At 40.6% G+C, this 18,630-nt stretch overlaps 1 protein-coding gene across 1 annotated transcript in view; it reads left to right on the top strand.

Moving 5' to 3' along the window:
- Window positions 1–18,630, top strand: part of LOC140237351 (receptor-type tyrosine-protein phosphatase delta-like) — a 193,369-nt gene that overhangs the window by 49,301 nt on the left and 125,438 nt on the right. The window contains exon 2 of the mRNA XM_072317287.1: window positions 5,436–5,588. Coding sequence (XP_072173388.1) covers window positions 5,504–5,588 — 85 coding nt within the window. The 5' untranslated portion in view covers window positions 5,436–5,503. The remainder of the gene's footprint in view (window positions 1–5,435; window positions 5,589–18,630) is intronic.

Here is an 18,630-nt window from a genome sequence, read left to right as displayed (position 1 = left end):
TAACTGCCATGGTAACTGAACACGTCATGGACAGAGCGGAAGTGCATTTTTGCGCTATATTTGATGTGCATGCCGCGTGCTTATGAGCTGAGCAGCGTAAGCTGTGACCTTTGACCGTGAAACGAATTTTGGCCCGCGCCTGGCACTGCTATCGTTCATAAACTCTTCGATCAGCGCCAGGCCCGTGCCTGGCCCGCGCCTGGTGCTAGCTGCAGCAGCGCCAAAATAGCCCGCTCCTGGCGCGGGCCACTTTGGCCCGACCCATTCATAAACTCAAAATTTTACGACTTAGCTCGGGCCTGGCGCTAGCCAGGAGAGTTACTGAAAGGGGTATCACACACACAGGACATCTACTTTGTTGTTGGCTACATGAAATTCATTGATATCAATGTCCTTATTTTGTTAATTTACGTCAGTGTATGATATGATTCTGAAAGGCTGAGAAAAATAAGAATCCATGTTGTCTAAGTTTGACGTGAAGTAAATAAAAGTGATTACCCTCGTTACTTTTTAGAATATTGTCTGCATTAATAGACTATGACATCTTACATCATAATACCAAACTCATCAGCGTAAGAGTCGTATATCCTCAACTCAATACCGTTATCGAAACTTGAATAATCAAGTTATGCTACCTTCCTAATGGAGTGAGCAGATGTCTCTAGAAAATGCACTGAAAACTCACCTGCTGAGGGGCATACACCTACAACAAAGTGCAATTAACTTAGCTTGAATAATGAAATTATGCTGCCTTCAAGATGGATAGCAGCTCTCAAGAAAGTCTCTAGATAGTACGTTACAAGAAAAAGAGTCTGGAAAAATTTTCTTGTCTTCACTTAATACGTAGGCAATAAAGCTAACTGCTAATGTCAGAGCAAAACTGTGTCGAGTTAACGTGTCAAAGTATATTTAATCAAAGGTAGATTATAAATGGAAAGTTGGCATTGACGTCAAGTTATCAGAAACTAGCATACAAAGGGGAGAAATTGTGGTACTGAGTAAGAGTTGCTAAGCCAACAAGAATTTGCCTTGGAAGGAGACTAGTCCAATGAATTGCATTCACGAACCAGACATTAGCGCAGTAATTGTTTGCAATCTAGTGAATGGCAAATCAAGGATGTATGACTACTCATGAGGTGTGTTACCCCAATTTGCCAGACAAAAAGCCTGTAATTCAAATCTAGTTTATCTCATGTGAGAGTGATTAGATAAGTGAGGGGCGTTGGGATGACATGTGGATGCGAAGTTGAGGACAAGAACTTCATTCCAAATTTGGATGAGTACAGCGAAAGATAGTGAGATAGCAGTAAAAAATATTGGTAGAATACACAAGTTGAGTATCAACTTTTTGTGATTTTTCATTATTGAAATCATTACTTTTTTCATAGTGATACCAATAACTTTGTGACATGCGAGAAATTTAGAGTTTTCTGTCTTGATGATTTAAGAAATACAGTGTAGAATATGGGTATTGAACTAAAAGTCATTAAAGGACATACTTTGAGGACGATAACTTCTTTCCTGATTTTGATGAGTGCAGAGAGAGTGGGAGAGAGATGGGAGGAAAAAATATTCATAGAACATGTGACTCGAGTATCAACCTTTTGACTTTGTGTTATTGAATTCATTTTTTTTTTTTTTTTTTGGTAGCGATGCTCATAACTTTGTGACATTTGAGGTAAGATACACATTTGGAGTTTTCTGTCTGTATAACCTGAAGAAATGCAGTGTAAAATAAAAGGAATTAAAGTAAAAATCACCAAAGGACGTAATTTTTGTGAAGTGTCATTCAAAACTGTTGTCAGAGCAAATTTTAGGAATTCATAGGAAAGTTTCTCAATGCTGTAGCGTGATTTTGCTGACTTTAATGGATTTGTTTGTCATTCTCAGCAATGTTCTTTGGAAATTCAAGATGTAGAAGATATGGAAATCTTTACGTCTTTAGTGTCAATTCCCCCTCTCTTTCTTTTTTTCTTTTGGGGGGGGGGGCAAAATTCCTTGAAAGTGATCTATATTGATCACTGAAAGAAATTTCATATTCGACTCACCAGAGCATGAAATCCCGTCTCTGTCTTATTTTTTTTTTTCTTCTGAGTACTTCTTGCAAAGTGTGGAAATGCTGATGATGCCTTCCCTTTGGAAGTGATTATTCCCTTCTTCTTTTTTCTCTTCAGTGCGCATTTAATGTAATATCCAAAGCTATCCCTGAAAACGTTCCTGTTTTTCCTGTGAAGTGCAGGAGGCCAGTGATGCATGTATCCCTTGGAAGTAAAGCATCATTTAGTCGACGGGATGCCACCACCTCCCCCTTCGCTCTGCGGATGAGTGGTGATGCGTTTTTTTAGCAGCGTGACAAGGTCTCTCTTGTGTGTGAAGCTGTGCCGTTTGTGCCAGACCTGTGCTAAACATCGGTATCGTGTCTTTGCAGTGAGGCTGTTTGTACAGAATGGGAGTCATCTTCAAGTTGAAAACTCAGGACAAGACAAATTTGTGTGCTGTTGGGCATGTGAAATGCACTGACACTTGCCCAGCATGGCAACTTCATTATCTATACAAGATTGGGCTGTGTTAGCTGCAAGAGAACCATCATTAACCCATTGCCAACAAACAGATTTTGCTCGAACAGGCATGTCTCATGGACACCTGCCTGAGTATACTCGGGACTCACCTGCCCGAGTATACTCAGGACTGGTCATGGGTTAAAAAGGAGGCCACCCAAGCACCAAGATATTAATGCCAATGTCATTCATGTCTCAAACATAGATTAGGATCTGTCAATGCTTATGTGGTTTGTAGGGAGTTTATGTATGAAATAAGCAAAGTAAGAGCTGTGACGCAGTAAGTAATTGGGAAGTGAAGCTAATTTGTATGTTAGTAAATACTCATCACAGGAAATTTGTTTGTCAGGGTTTGAGAAAATGAGAACTGAAAACAAGCAAACAAACCAAAATGGAGAAAGGAAAATTTTATAACGTGACTTTCTTATTGCATTGTTCTTTGTAACAAGATTCTACTGTCCTGACTGCTCAGTTATTGCGGTATGCTGAAGTACTGCTGTGTACTAATTTTAGTAACCTTAGCCCGATCTTATACCCGAAACTTTGGGGCAGCTGGGAGAGGGATTCAAAAGGATGCTGTTATTGATTCTCTCTCCTACTTCAATCAAAAAAGGCCCTTGACATTATCTGTTGCTTTACATTTATGCTTTTGTCCGTGGAGCAAAGGCGAAGGTGGATCGGTTTTTTGCGAAATCTCATCGAATGTTTGTAGTTCATTAGCTTTCGGTCGCAGAACCGAATCTGTCTGTATTCCAAAGAGGAAGACCTTGACCACACAGACTGTACCACACTGCGGATTACTCACACGAACACTCCTTCTTTGCTGTTGACTCTCTCTCTCTTTCTCTTCACCGTGGTGGTGATGGAGAAGACCGGTGGTATAGACATCGCCGTGGTAACGCATCCCGCATCTCATAACCACTGATACTCCCCGCTGGAAAACGAGGAGAGACTCAGCTGGAAGAATCATCAGACAGGAGGCTGACGAGGAGTCTCTCCTCAAGTGGAAAATTGTGGAAATTTTTCTGAGGAAAAGCGTCATTTCTCACATGCCCTCAAATGGCAAATACATGTGCTTCATAGATCATGGATGAAAAGAGATGAGAGAAAGAGAGAGAGAGAGAGAGTTTGAGAGGGAGATGTGGGGATAGAAAATACCTAGAGAATACGGAAGCTAATGGGTGTTGGATTTTACGCATCATATTTTATAGGGTTTTTTGTGTGTGTGTGCATGGGGAAATTGGCAAAGGCGGCAAAATGAATCAGAGTATTGGATAATAGATCATATTGTTGATAAGAAAAGACCCGAAAGCCTTGTGATGGCTTAACCATCCCAGAATTAAAAAAAAAGAATGAAAGAAAACGCTCATCATGGAGAATGTATTGTCTGTGTTATGTGTGTGTTTAAGTTTAAGTTGGCTTGTGTTTCCCTATACGTTTTCATTATTTTCACCATGGCAGTATTGCAAACAGTTTCCTTACCTGGCAAACGGGGGAACGACCGTCATCCATCTTTTTTTCAATGCTGACTTTTATCTGGCGTAATAGGGTTCACCAGCACAGCAATTTGTCACGCCTTCAGACTTTTGTAGAAATGAAGCCTGGATGTTGGCGTGTATTGTTCTCACTGCTCTTGTGGCATTCCAAAAAACGAATCCTTTGGGAGAGAGGGGAGCGAGAAGAAAGTACAAGCCAGCATTGCTACCATTCAATTATTACTTCGCAGTGATGTACAAAGAATTCAGTTTCAGCCAATCTCGATTGCTTGATTGTGCTGTCTGGCCGTTTAGCTTGAATCAAAAACCCGACAAATTTGTCCTGTCGACGACGCTCCTGTGTCGCGCCCGGCGTCCGTTCCTATTTGTGAAGTAGTGTGGTTTCACGTTGGATGGGTTCTCCATCATATCATATTTACATGGGAGCTCCGATTCCCTGGTGCAGCCGGTACAATAGTCCCATCTCCCTTCCCCCTGTATGCTTGTCAACAATTATCTGCAAATTCCAGACATATTTCCGTGTGATTGATGAGAAGAGGTAGGGAGACTATTACGCTGTCAGTTCTCATCAGGATTAATGTAAAACAACAACAAAAAGCCCTTTTTTTAAACTTATCGTTTTTTGTGACATGTTATATTTTATGCGATTCTACCCTTCATCATGTTATGCTGTCCTACTCAGAGAATGGATGGCCATGGTGTCAACATGCATAAGTTTGAATAGGCAAATGATTTTAGAACTAACATTGTGACCTGCCTCTAGCAATATCAGCAATTTTTCTTCCTCATAAAATGTTTGATATGTCAAGCGCATTTGGCTACAAGATCCTGCATGTTGCCGTACATGTATGAACCGATCACTAATATCAATACTTTCACCGAGCTCTGCAAAAAGGTCATTGTATTTGCAGACTGGCCCCATCTCCCCCCCCCCTTTCGTGTTGATGTCCGTAACTTTGGATATAATTGCTTCTATCCAGGGATTGTATGACGACTCCTGGCCATTCAGAGTGTATGTTCCTGCGGATGTTGCTATAAATGTGCTTCATAACTTTCAAAGATCATCAGAAAGCAAAGCTCATGCTTGTATGTCTGTCTGTCTGTATATTTGTTTGTATTGGTGTATTGGTGTGAGGGTATTACCACTAATGCTTCATTGCCGTGGACAGGAATAGTAAGGGAATGCCATCATTGAATATGTATGGAGTTAGATCGTAAGTATCGGTGATCAGTTTGAGTGGTAGCTATGATGTTGATGTCAGTTACAGAACAGATCATAAAACACATTCACTTGCATTGTTTTTCATGTGTTTGTTGTTGTTGTATGTTTTTTAATGAGAAATTATTCTTCTTCTCTCCATTATATTTTGTTTTTCTCCAGTGTAATCACGAGAAAACTGACCCAGTATTTGCTTCCTGCGATGGTCTGCTAACCAGGAGCCAAAAAGGATGGACCTTTGCTGGTTAGCTAGAGTTACGACAGCAGTGACAGCGGTCATTTTCATTGTAGTCTGCGTTCAAGACTCCAGTGCAAGTAAGTGCGACAGCATTTTTTTTTTTTTCATTTAATGGAGTGGAGATGGTTTTGATTTGTACGAAGTGCAAGAAATGGCTGATTGTCCTTGTGGATTTGTGTTTGCTAGAGATTTTGCCTCATCGGAAATGTTTTTTAATGGAATCACTTCGCGACGAAAGTACTGTCTCCAGAGTGTGATGTTGGTGACTGCGATGCGAAGATGACAAGAAAGCGAGTGGAGATGAAGCTGACGTTGATGCCCTGGTGGAGATGATTGATGTAGTGATTGATGAGGGATGATTGCAACATAAATGACACTGATGAGTGATTGTTTGTTGATGGTATTTGCAATACTTTGCAGTCATATATTGATGAGATGCCCAAAGTGCATTCGACTTTGTATGCAAGTATGAAATATCTGCGAGTGATTTTTATAGCTGCATTAGTGACAAGCAAAATTTTAAAAAGACAAAAGCATGCTGCCAATATTACACCCAAACCAACCAAAATCTTTACCTGGTAGACTAACTAGCTAAACATCATTTGGTCACCTTTCCCTAACATTATTCTGTAACGTGCACATTAACATCCATGTATGTAAAAAGAGACAGGTTGTAAGACTGCAGAATTTGCACTTTTTCTTTCGAGCATTCATTTTTAGACGAACAGCAAAGCAAGGCCATAGAACAATAAGGCATACATTGTACTTTTATAGCAACATAGGTGATCAAGTTGGTATTGTACCAGTCTGCACTCAGCAGGCAATATCCCTTCATCAACATTTTCTTGTCCTGTGTTTCATTTCTCTTTTTTTTAAAGGTATAGATGAAACAAAACAACAAAGAGGAGAGAAATCTTCACTCTATTGTTCAGAATTTGCGCGTGTCCGTATCCTGGTAATTTGCGATGACATATGTGACAACTGAAAGTGAAACTTATAATGCTAGGTTTGTTAGTTTCCAATACTTTCGATCGGGAGCTATGCAGTTGCATTAAGTGTACGGCTGGGAATTACCAATGTTGTTCCTTTCCAATCCCTTTCCGAAACATTTTCCTGTTTTGGGATTTTTGTGAGCGCTGAATATTTCATCCAAATCTCATCTCATCTCATGTACTCTAGACTGTGGGGATAAAATAGATTTAATAGCAGTCTTGCTGTTCGTAACATGTAAATTGTTCACCTGAAGTGCCATAAACAGAACAAAACCACACACACACACACACAAAGCAAAACAATAATGATGACGTAATGCTCTTAGCTTCCTAAACCTCTTTGGCAATTCTGCCATTTTTTTTTAATTGAATTTTATAATCTGTAATGAGACATGTGTTTCATCTGTTTTATCATGTTGCACTTCTGGATGTCTGACTTCAGTGTGTTACATATTTCATTATTAGGCATTTTTTACTGCAATCTGGCAGTTTCCTTAGAAGTCTTTAAGTTTTAGGGACATTCTGTAAGCGGATTTTAGTTCATTTAAAAAGTTTTTGAAAGTGATCTGTTGCAAAGGTGTGCAGGTCTGGAATCGGTTGTTGTTGTTTTTTTTTTATATCTAAGGTTAAAAAAAAACATGAGCGTGGGTGGAATAGCATTAAGGTTAAATGGATTCTAGTAATCTCGTTTATTACGAAACTCATGTAAATTTCTCCAAGAACCCTCCTCATAGGGGTAGGCTTATTTAGGATTATGCCTAGGATATTTGCTGCAATTAGTACTCTTGGGAGTACATGCGCCCAGTTGAATTTGCAAATCTCTTTGGTACTCCTTCGTTATCAGACACTAGTCAAAAAGTTGCCTTGGACTTTCCAAGCCGGAAAGACAACCAGCTACCTTTGCCATCTTTTCTACTCAATCTGATTTTCACGCACTCGTCCGTCATGGCAAATCTGGGGCGAATATTAAAAGATGAAAAAATTACCATGCCAGACGATCCTACCTCAATCCAGCCCGATTACAACAGATCCCAGTTTCTTGCTTCGGTAGACGTAAGCAAGCCATATGTAACGCCTATATTTGGAAGGAAATATTGATAGGTAACTTGGCTGGTTACCTAGGCAGCACGTTCTTATTATTTTTGTGCTGTGTTGCTGTTGTGTTTTGTCTCGCTTGAAGATTAACTGTTAAGTCCACAGCATGTTTCGAATGTGGAGGAGGATATGCACAGCTTGTAAAACTGGGCCTTCAAAGTCTCATTACGGCTGAGTCCATGATTTGTGCTGGATTTTGCGGGAAGCTTAGCTGTTAAGAAGCCTCTGCCAATTTGACAGACAAGGCTGTGAATTGTTGCTATTAAAGGGAAGGTAAACCCAAAGAGCAATATGGATTGAGTGAAAGCAGCAACATTAGTAGAACACATCAGTGAAAGTTTGAGAAAAATCGGACAATCGATGCAAAAGTTATGAATTTTTAAAGTTTTGGTGTTGGAACCGCTGGATGAGGAGACTACTAGAGGATATGACGTATGAGTGGACAACAATACAAAGAAAATATAAAGGATATTCAACAAAAATTCACTTTTCTGGAATTACGAAAGAGCAGTGGACCAACCGCTTTCAGAAAGCAGGGGGAATAATTGCTACCCTTAACATATGTCAATATCAAGTTGATGGAATTTGTAATTTTCATGAAAAATGGATTTTTGTAGTATTTTCTTTATATTTTCTTGATATTGTAGTCCACTCATACGTCATAACCTCTAGTAGTCTCCTCATCCAGCGGTTCCAACACCAAAACTTTAAAAATTCATAACTTTTGCATCGATTGTCCGATTTTCTTCAAACTTTCACTGATGTGCTCTACTAATGTTTCTGCTTTCACTCAATCCACATTGTTCTTGGGGTTTATCTTCCCTTTAAGTCTGATACCTGGATCTCGGGGGGCCCCCCTTAATACAGCCCAGATGGGCACTGGGGATGTGTTGACAACAGACGACACCTCTCAATTAGATCCTCTCTCTCTCCGCCATCCCTAACTTTGTCATCCCTAACTTTTGTCTCCCACTTTCTGTGCACTTTCCTTGCTCTTCCTCAACCTGTCCGATACCACGGCATCACAATGCCATTAACACCATGTGGACTCCAGTTGCTTGCAATAACGGAAGACTTAAACAGGCAGTAAGGATGCACTTGCACCTTCACCCGCACCCACGCAAAACCCAAACTGCCCCTTCTCAAAGCGCCCCATTCATGGTTTGCCGTTCTCACGATGCTGTGATTACACTCCAGCGCCGGGCCAAATTGGGCGGCGTTTTACTTTTTTGCGGACAAACTCGATTAGACCAGTTTTCGCTGCAGATCACTTCAGAAGTCTCCAGGACTGGTCAGGGTTAGTAGACTTTTAGTCAGGTGATGGAATAAACAGCAGATGGGCCTGGAATGTTGGAATTTGACATTGAACCGTGCAGAACCGCAGCTTCAATACACCTTCTGGCATATCATGCGTGTCAGTAAATAAAGTAGTGAAGGTGTTAAGGATAGTGTCCAGGTCATTTTTTTATCGAATTGCAGAAACTCGTATGTCAAGGTTTTTTGGTTTTTTTCAATGATATCGATCTTATTGATCTGAGGATTGTGTGTAACTTTATTGAGCAAGGTTTAGATAGGGCCAAGAGATTAGTATATTTAAATACCAGTGATGGAGATATTTTCCAATAAGGATGAATGAAATGCAAGACCACTCATTTTTTTTCTTTATACCAGTGATGAAGATACTTTCTAATAAGCAGGGCTCGACACTAACGGTGGCCCGGTGGCCCAGGGCCACCAAAATTGAAAGTCGGGCCACCAAAATTTTTTGAAAAGTACGTCAATTAATTCGTAACTTTTTGTGCCGGAAATTAGCAGTTATATTTGTTTAGAGGATAGATGAAAAGGACTGAATGAGTGCCTGAGAGTGAGTGTTGCGAGTTTGTTGAGGTTTATCTATGAGGAGATGTATGTCCAACTTCCAATTCTTACTTATGACTGGATAAAACTTAGATATTTGACTCATTAAAAAAAACAGGACTTTTAATGTTTTTTATTGGGGTTTTTTCCGGGGCCACCAACTTTTTCTCTCGGGCCACCAAAAATTTGAAATTGAGGATTTTGGTGGCTCAATTGGGCCACCAAAAAAAAAGTTAGTGTCGAGCCCTGAATAAGTATGCATGAAATGCAAGACATATCCTTTTTTCTTTTTTTCTATCAGTGTTACATCCTTCTAGAAACAGTGTACCTCTTTCAAGATTAGGAAACATTATAGCTTAGAGGATAGCATACAATCCAGTGCAATTCACATCATGTCTTACTATGCATGACGTCTGATACAGTCACAAATATATTGCTGGTCGTAAGTACGTGATTGGATTTGCACTTTGTGTAAATGTTCTTCAGTGCCGTTGGCAATAGTTTGTATGCAAAGTCCATAGGATCTTGAATAGGCTGGTAAGTCCTAAGTGGGTTAATTTTCCAACTTACAGTCGATGAACCCATCCTAGGAGCATCTACCTCTGTTTCCAAACAAAAGAGATTGACAAATTTTGACCAAGAAAATGATAGCGCCCATCCCCCCTAGATATCTCCCCATCTCCTTCCCATCCCGTTGTTGTCCAATGCACCGATTAGCCTTACTCTACCACTACCATCGCTGTGCGTAACCATCGCAAGTTATCATCACCCGTTTCAAAGTAGGTGATTGGATTACTAGATGGAGATGGGGATTGCTGAGGGCTTAGCTAACCCCTCCCTGTGCCAGGTGTGCAGGAGCACTTTGTAAAGAGGACTCAACATGCAGGGATCTCCGGCCCTAATTCGCTGCCCCAGAAAGATGCGATCGGGGCACAAATGGGTGATTCTTCTCCCCTTGCCCCTGTTCACACTCAGATGGCGATCTGTCTTAGCCCGATGTCTAATTTAGAAAGTCTGAAAGCTCTCTCATATACGTGATTGTACAAGATGTGCCTTGAAAAGGTTTATCTGTGGATGAAACCACATGAAAAAGTTGTGGCCACATGACTTTCTCAAATACCCCTTTCAGGTTATCGCGGTTCAATTATCCGCATCCAAATAATGCGGATGAAGTAGTCAAAATCGCGTTCATATATCCCATGAAGTGCGCACTACTTTTACGAGCACCTGTTCATATAATGGTGCGAAGGACGGAGTTATTTGTCATGGTTACGGCGCACGCCTCTATAATGACGTAATGTTTCCGGTGAATATCCTCACGTGTATGCACACCTCTCGCGCGCTCAAGCTCAGCAATCAGCGGTTGTGCGGGAAATCGAGTGACCTTTGACCGAACTGTGGAATGTTAGTGCGGATAAGTCGTAAAACGCGTTCATGTATTCTCGATCTACTCCTCATGCTGCAATTATGCGCATAATAGCAGCATCAAAATAATGCGCACTTTTCTACTCCTCTCCCGTTCATGTAATCGAAATTTTACGACTTGTGCTCCTATTATCCGCATCCACGATTACCTGAAAGGGGTATAAGTGTTTGAAATGTTGCGTGCCATAAATTACATCTGTGTACATTCTGTTGCTGCCCGTGAAGTTGTGACTGGTGCAGCTCGCAACTTTAAGGGGCCTTCTTCAAAGGTAGATTACCGCCTCCAGAGATGATCCGTCTAGTCCATGTGAATGTGGCACGGAGAGATTAGATGCGTGGGATAATTGTGACGAGCGTCGGTCTGATTCCGAATGATGGGTGAGATGTTCTTCCAAGGTGCGTCCCTCACTCCCCAGTGCAGCCCGGGGGGCGCACAGACTCATCCCGCCTCACACTCTACCGGCATCCCAAAGCCAGATGGATGGGGTGAAGAAATGAGCAAAGTTCCTCCAAAGAGCAAAGGAGGGACAGAAAAAAAGGCAAAACATCAGAATGTAAGGTAGAGAAGATGGAGGGGAAAGACCAGAGAAGTAATGGTAAGAAACTGCCCCCTCCCCTCCCCCCCCCCCCCTCCTTTACCCTTTACAGGTGCAAAGGTGAAGGATCTAATTGAATGCCTGCCAACTTCGGGAAAAAAAAAAATCTTGTTCATGATATCGCCAGAGTATGGAATAAACTCCACTGAGGCACTGAAATCAACATCCAAAAGAACAAGAAAAATAAGATACGAACAAGATTGAATCAGGAACTTAGGACATGTATAGATAAGAGCTTTGACTTACAAAGAGTAGTTTGTAAAAAGCCAGAAAAATACTTCTGAAAAAAGAAGCCTTTTGTATCAAAGGGCATGTATATCTACTCCACATTTTCTATTGAACAGTTTGCCATCTGCCTGTTTGGCCGTGAGTTTGGAACAAAGGAGATAAATACATAGAGAATCACATTTGTAATTTCACATAGAACACCATGTGAATTACTTCTTTAAACTGAAACCATTAAAGTTGTATTTGCGTAGACTGTAGACTTTCGGGAATATTTGCCCTGTCTTTGCGAGAGGGGAAGAAGTGAAGGAAAAATTGTTGATATTGATGGTTCATGGTCTCCAGTATTACGTATGAGGTGGCATGTAAACACACAAGGGGCGGATCAGCATATCTCAGGCCAATCAAAATAAGCCAAAGAGCAAACCAATAACAAAACTGACAAACCAAATCCAAGGGCTGATAGTTGAATTTCATGAGTTAATTTCCTTGTTCGACGAAACGGTTATCTCGTACGTCCATACGTTGCGATCGTTTCGGGTTGATTGCTGTGTCAATTGCGGGAGAAGTGATGATACGATAAAACTTGACCTATGCTAACAAGAGGCGCGTTAAACAGTCTGGGACCAAAGTTCACGAATTAAGCCCTGGTGATGAAGTGAAATTCCATGGCCAATACTGTTTTTTTTTTTAACCTGAAGAGTTTTGACAGCACTTCATGAAAACATGTTTTCTTCGATTTGTCCAAAACAAACTCTCCAAACATGCGCAAGCAAGCCTGTCCCATGCAGTGTCTCCATGGAAACGAGAAAAGAAACATCATGTCAAAAAATGCAGGATATGCGGGGCGGGGTCGTCGATTCTTCTTTCATCCAAAAAAGTTCATTTGCAGATTCCAGAGTTGTGTCTCTACAAAGGCTGTGATTTCTGTCTGTGTTTGAAAATAAACAGTGGCACTCAGAGGTCCCCCCCAAAGAGTGTTTGCACCCCGTTTTGTGATAAGTACTCTACGTGTTTGCAAGCATGTACGTGCATATTTCTGTAATCATATCTCGGGATCTGGCACCCAGGGGTTCCCACAGTTGAATTGCATAATGACGTCTTAGCCTGTCACTTCAAAGACAGTGAGTCAAGTTCGAAATATTTTGAATATTTGCCCTCTCTTTTTTTCTTTTTTTTTTCTGTAGCTCTTCTAGGGACATCTATCTATCATTGAAAAGGAGTTAAAACAATAAAGTGAATAAAAGTTGAAAATTTTGTGGTGTGTCATTACGTGTGGATGCATGACCCCAGGAATAGTTAGATGGTTTCTAGGATTAAGGTCGATGAGTACTGTTTAATGTTGTTTTATTGTCCAGACCAAACATTTTATGGCGCCTTGGTGACAAATCTAAACTGCATTGTCCACTTTTTACGGAACCAAATGAACATGAATATATATACGACTGCTGATTTTCAATTCATGCAGTGCTATAGGAGTTAGTATGCGTGTACTAAATAGGAATATTAAAATTAAAGTCTAGCTTGCATGTTCCTAACTCGACTGCACAGTATGTATTGTAGTAGCTGAACTTCTTTAATAATTGAACACAGTTACCACATTTGACCCTTTTTTTTTCAATTCGAGAAAATTTTGTGGCCATTTGCCCTTGAAGCAATCAGAGCTACTATGCAGGAGAAACCACAAGATTTGGATGAGGACCGACTGGGAATGCATTGAGTGGGACTATTGTGAGATGACCGGTCCCGTCCTCAATCCTCCCGTCTCCTTCTGAAATCACAATAGGTGAGGCCCTATTTTTCTGCTTGAGTGACCCCCTATCCACCAACTCGCACTTTGTGTCCCATTCATTGGCCGTACCAATCACCCTCCCATGTGGGGTTAAAAAGAAAGGCCTGATTGGCCTGCGGTTTCCGTGGTAATAGCATTTCCCTTGCCAAAAAAGACACCAATTTTGGGATGATGGTGAAAATTGCAAAGAAGCTTATCCACACCACCAACCCCTCCCCTCAGTCTGTGTTAATTTAAAGGGATGGAAAAAGATTTATGCATGCACTCTGATGGAAAGATTGCTTGAAGTGATTATGTTTACCCCTTTGTTGTGGTCTTCCTATAATAGGAATGGTATTCAGTATTCTGAGTGTAAGAGAAAGAGAGGACTGAAGTACCCCTACTGCCCATGGATGCATACAAAAAATGCATTGTCCACGTCAATTTTGTGTATTAGTCGGTGGGTCAAAACCTTCAACCAGGCATTCATACTTCTATACTGTACAGTGATGACCAGCTTTGTCTCACATTTCTCCCTGTAACTTGTTCACTTGAAGAGGCTCTTACCCAGCGGAATATCAAAAGATTTCCCATTATCATATGACATCCGGCAAGGATTTTTGGATGGGAATCTTGGCTAAACTGTCTGTGCTCTCGCTGTATATTTACTCCAGATCCGGCCAGCGTCACTCCACTTCAGTTCCACATTTTCGTGCCGCGCACGGCTTCATCATCCTCATGTTGTCGCGAAGTTTCGTGTTGGATGTAAATCTTGTCCACTCGTCTTCCGGGGCTCTCATCCTTCATGCCTTAAACCTTTGCGTGCTTTGAGTGGCGACTGGTACAGAAAACCCCATAGCGTTGCACACACTGTCCAAAGTCCATAGCACAGAAAGGGTTCATTGAACGTCTCTGCCAGCGTCTCTGTGATGCCAGGAATGACTGCCACATAAACTCTTACAGTAGTATTATTAGTCAGTTTAAACATAAACCAGTTCTCTTCAGTAATTATGCAACTCTTCGATGGTGATGAATGGTTGGTGGAAATTGATGGCGAATGTTAGCAGACTGATTAAAGTGTGGAAGAAAGTCTCGGTATCCTGTTCTACTTCATGCTTGTGTTGTGATGCTCTTTCACTCTGCTTACTTCAGTTTCAGTTTTCAGCTTAGTTTATTTTCATGTATTTCTCACATATAAACAATACATTGTGGTTTCACAACATGCATTCCATTCTTAAAAAAGGCTCTTTTTGTAAACCTCATGAAGAAATTGTCTAACTTATGGAATTGAGAATTATCAGAACCAAAAATGTAACTTTCATATTATCTCTCGTTCGAGGGAAACTGACCAAACACTTGTCAAAATGGTAGATTTTCCATAATTTTATGATTTTATGAATTTTGGATTTTACACATTTGCAATTGATACCATGCAATATCATGAAAATTTTCTGAAAATAATTTTTCTTTGTAGATGTGTATGGGGGTGCACCAACACAGAATATCATGGGGTACTTCTACCTCTTGTTTCTGTTCAAATTAATTGATTATAGCAGTTACTTCATTTTCAAATTTTGATGCTGAAGTGATTTTTTTCACAAAGTCAAATTTCCATGAATGACATATGATGCCTATATCATTTGCATTGTAGAACTATTTTCTTACTTGGCTTCTCAAAACAATGCTCTAGAGTCAGAATTTCTGATTTTTTAAATTGCGTTTGATGATTGCATACACACAAACACACACACACACATATAGATATATTCACACATGAAATTAATTTTCATGAAAACCTGATAACGAGGTGCATTCTTGTTCAGTGCTTAAAAAAAAAGAAAAGAAGAAGGAAGAGTGTGCATGTCATATTCTCCTGTATGTTGTGCAAAGTTGCATGCCTACATAGTGAAATATTGAAAGACTCTAAATATCAAGGTGGGCCTTTGAATTGATCTCTGTATCTGATTTTGTTTTTTGGCTCTACATTGGTTTGCTTTACTGGTGGTCATGCTACAGTCACAGACTTTGAAATACACACCAGACTACCCCTCTCCAGTCCTTGAGTCCTCGTCTTGCAAGCAGTGTACTTAGCAGTTTAAGTAGCAACACTACAATACAGCTCTGTGGTCTGGTTCTTGTCAGTTTACCTGTGGCAACTTTCATTTCAGTTTTCTATTCACCTCCACAGAGAGATAGAAAGGGAGCCTCTTCTGTTGAAAGTGAAAGTTAAGATTAGGGAAGGTGAGCAGTGTATCGAAACAAACCCAAGCTTTTGTTGCCCATTATACATGACAGTTTTTTGTCAGTTTCTTTTTGAGCAGGTTACTTGTTGTGGTTTTTAGAGCTTGCAATTATACAGTGAGCAAGATGTATAGATGCAGAGGTACACGCCCATTCAATCCATTAGATCTATGGGATTCTAGCCTCCCCCACCACAAGAACACACACACACTCTTTCTCTCTCGCTATTTTACTCACACATGCACACACACACACACACACATACATGGATCGCATTTTCTGTCAAAAGAAAAAGTAATGATTGCCATATATACAGCAATGAAATGGTTTAGGAAAACATGATTTTTCACTCCATTCATACCATCTGAGCATTATTTCTTTTTTTTTTTTTGGTAATATTTACTCCAGGATGTTATTTTCACCTCTTATGGGTGTAATTCTAAAATGATCAAGCTACTGTACAATGATAATGTCAAGCATGCAAAGTCTTGTGCAATGATGGATGAAATGAGACCTTGGTTTGAAGTTTTGACTTTTGTTCTGATATCTCAAAAAAAGATGTCTTCTATTTCACAGATGAAATATCATGCCGCCCCCCCCCCCGAGACACATTACATTGTTCAATACCTATCCTGCCTTTATATCATTCACACAGGAGAAAACTTTGATTGTGATTTACCAGTTGCAAAAATTGTTCGCTCTTCCTTATTCAGGGTCGCCGTCCTTACATTTTGATTTATAATGTTTTATCCGAGGTGCGGCCTTTGCTCTCCGTATCCACCCAGGGTTTTTTTTGACGAGGAGTTATTCGTTTAATTGCTGTTGAACAAAAAGGTCATGCGCATGGTTGACTCTCATCGCGAGGTCCATTCATTTCGGTGTTCATCGCAGTGACGGTAAATGGAGCAAACCAATCCTCAAAAATGGAATGGATGGCGCATGCAGGGTGGTTGAAAAAAAAAAAAGAGCGGATTAGATTTGGAGACTCCACTTTTATAAATGCACAGATTCAATCACATCGACTTCCAGTCGGCCGGGTTCACTACTGCAGCGTGGGGTCAGTGTGGTTGTAGTCGGGACCTCTTTTGAAGCACAATGTCAGAAATGGGTCAGGATTTCACTTTTGGAAGGGTGGGGATGTGGAGGGGGGGGGGGACCAGTGATGTAGGGAGAGTTAGACCTTTATGCATCCTTCATTTCATTGTACATTGTAGATATTTTTTTGTAGTTTATAATATGAGGGACCAGTGATGTTATGGAGAGTGAGACTTCCACACATTTTTCAGTACATTGTAGATGTAGATGTTTTTTCTTAATTCTTATAAAATGAAGAAAATTCACATCACTGTATGGAGAGAGGGATGAATGGATGGACAGATAGGTGGATGGATGGGAAGAAAGACAGATGGATGGGAAGATGTGATGATGCGTTGAGAGAGAGATAGAGGGGGGGGGAGAGATTAAAAAGAGACGAGGGAAATAGAATTTTAGAGGAGTGAAGAGGGGAGAATGCATTATTTGGGACTGTTGGTAAGTGTTTGTTTTGGGAAGCTCCTCTTCTTTCAGTCCATGCCAGCGGCAATTTTTCAACAATTCCTCTCATCTGCTTACGAAAAAATTCCTTATTCTACTCCTTCTACTCTGACCTCCCATTCCACATTGAGGTTAAACCTTTAAGATCCTTTAAAAAAAAAGTGGGGGGGGGGGGGGGAGGTACTCTTCTCACAAGGCAAGAGGACTGGTGCTTAGACCTAAAATTTTGCCGACAGATGTGATGGCAAAATATTGGACCAGGGGTTGTGCGCAAGGACTTGATGAGTTTGGTTACAAATAAACAAAAGAAATATCTGAATAGTTTCTCTCACTCTTCTTTTGTTTGAAATTCTCTCTCTTTTCTTGCTGCTGGTGTATTTTCTCTGGAATCTCCAGAGGAGAGTGGATTTAACTTGTGACTTTTACAGAGCCATGTGAGATTCCATGGGTGTTTTGCGAGTCCATTCGATACCTCTCTTCAATCAGCTGTGCCATTCCTAAAAAAAAAAGAAAAAAAAAGAAAAAAACGAAACAAGTCTTTTCGAGGATTTGCAAGGTCCTTCCCAACCCCTAAGATCTTAATCTCTCTATCTCTCTGAAGCGAACATTGTGGCATATTTTTTCGCGGTGAGAAACGAAAATAAATGTGGCTGGTGGAATTCTGCAATGTGGGCAAAATGGCATCACTCATACTCTGCAAGGTATGTCTGTTGGGGTGTTGGGGGGGGGGGGGGTTGGATGCATGTGTGTCAAATTACGTTTGCATTGTCCGTCACGTTGACTCCTCTATACGCCCTTTAAGCCAACGGGGAAGATGAGTACAGAGATGAAAACTCAAGACTCCCATGAACAGATCAGATGTCTGCACGAAAAAACTTCTTATTTGTACTCCTTGAAATACATTCCAGTTCCATGAAGCTCAAGATCATTATGTTTTCCCCAAAGTTTTCATTTCCCTGCTGTCCGTCATGAGGAAAATGACAAAAGTTATTTAATTTAGTGGTGTGTACCTGCGTAATGTACAGACAACAACAAAAAAAGCATGCTTAGGCCAATATTTGGGCAACTTTTTGACACCAAGATGACAGTGATTTTTGTCTTTCAACATGAAGCATTCAATGCTTTCCAAACACTTGGGGCTTTCTGCAATCATCATATCGGGGGCAAAATCTGTGCCGTTTCTCTCGAAAGATCATTTCAACATGAAATGGATACTGGGGCTTTGAAATGCCTGCTCTGTGCTTATTTTTCTTTTCTTTTTCTTTTTCTTTTTTTTTCTCTCTCTATCTCTTTCTTTATTTGGGGGGCCATGATCAATTTTCTCGCTCAAACATTAGGCGGTCATGTGGACATTGCAGACAGGCCTCGCGACGACAAGTAATCT

Source organism: Diadema setosum, chromosome 13, assembly GCF_964275005.1.
Source record: "Diadema setosum chromosome 13, eeDiaSeto1, whole genome shotgun sequence".
NCBI lineage: Eukaryota > Metazoa > Echinodermata > Echinoidea > Diadematoida > Diadematidae > Diadema > Diadema setosum.
Note: the sequence above shows the minus strand (reverse complement) of the source record. Positions and strands in the feature narration are given on the sequence as shown.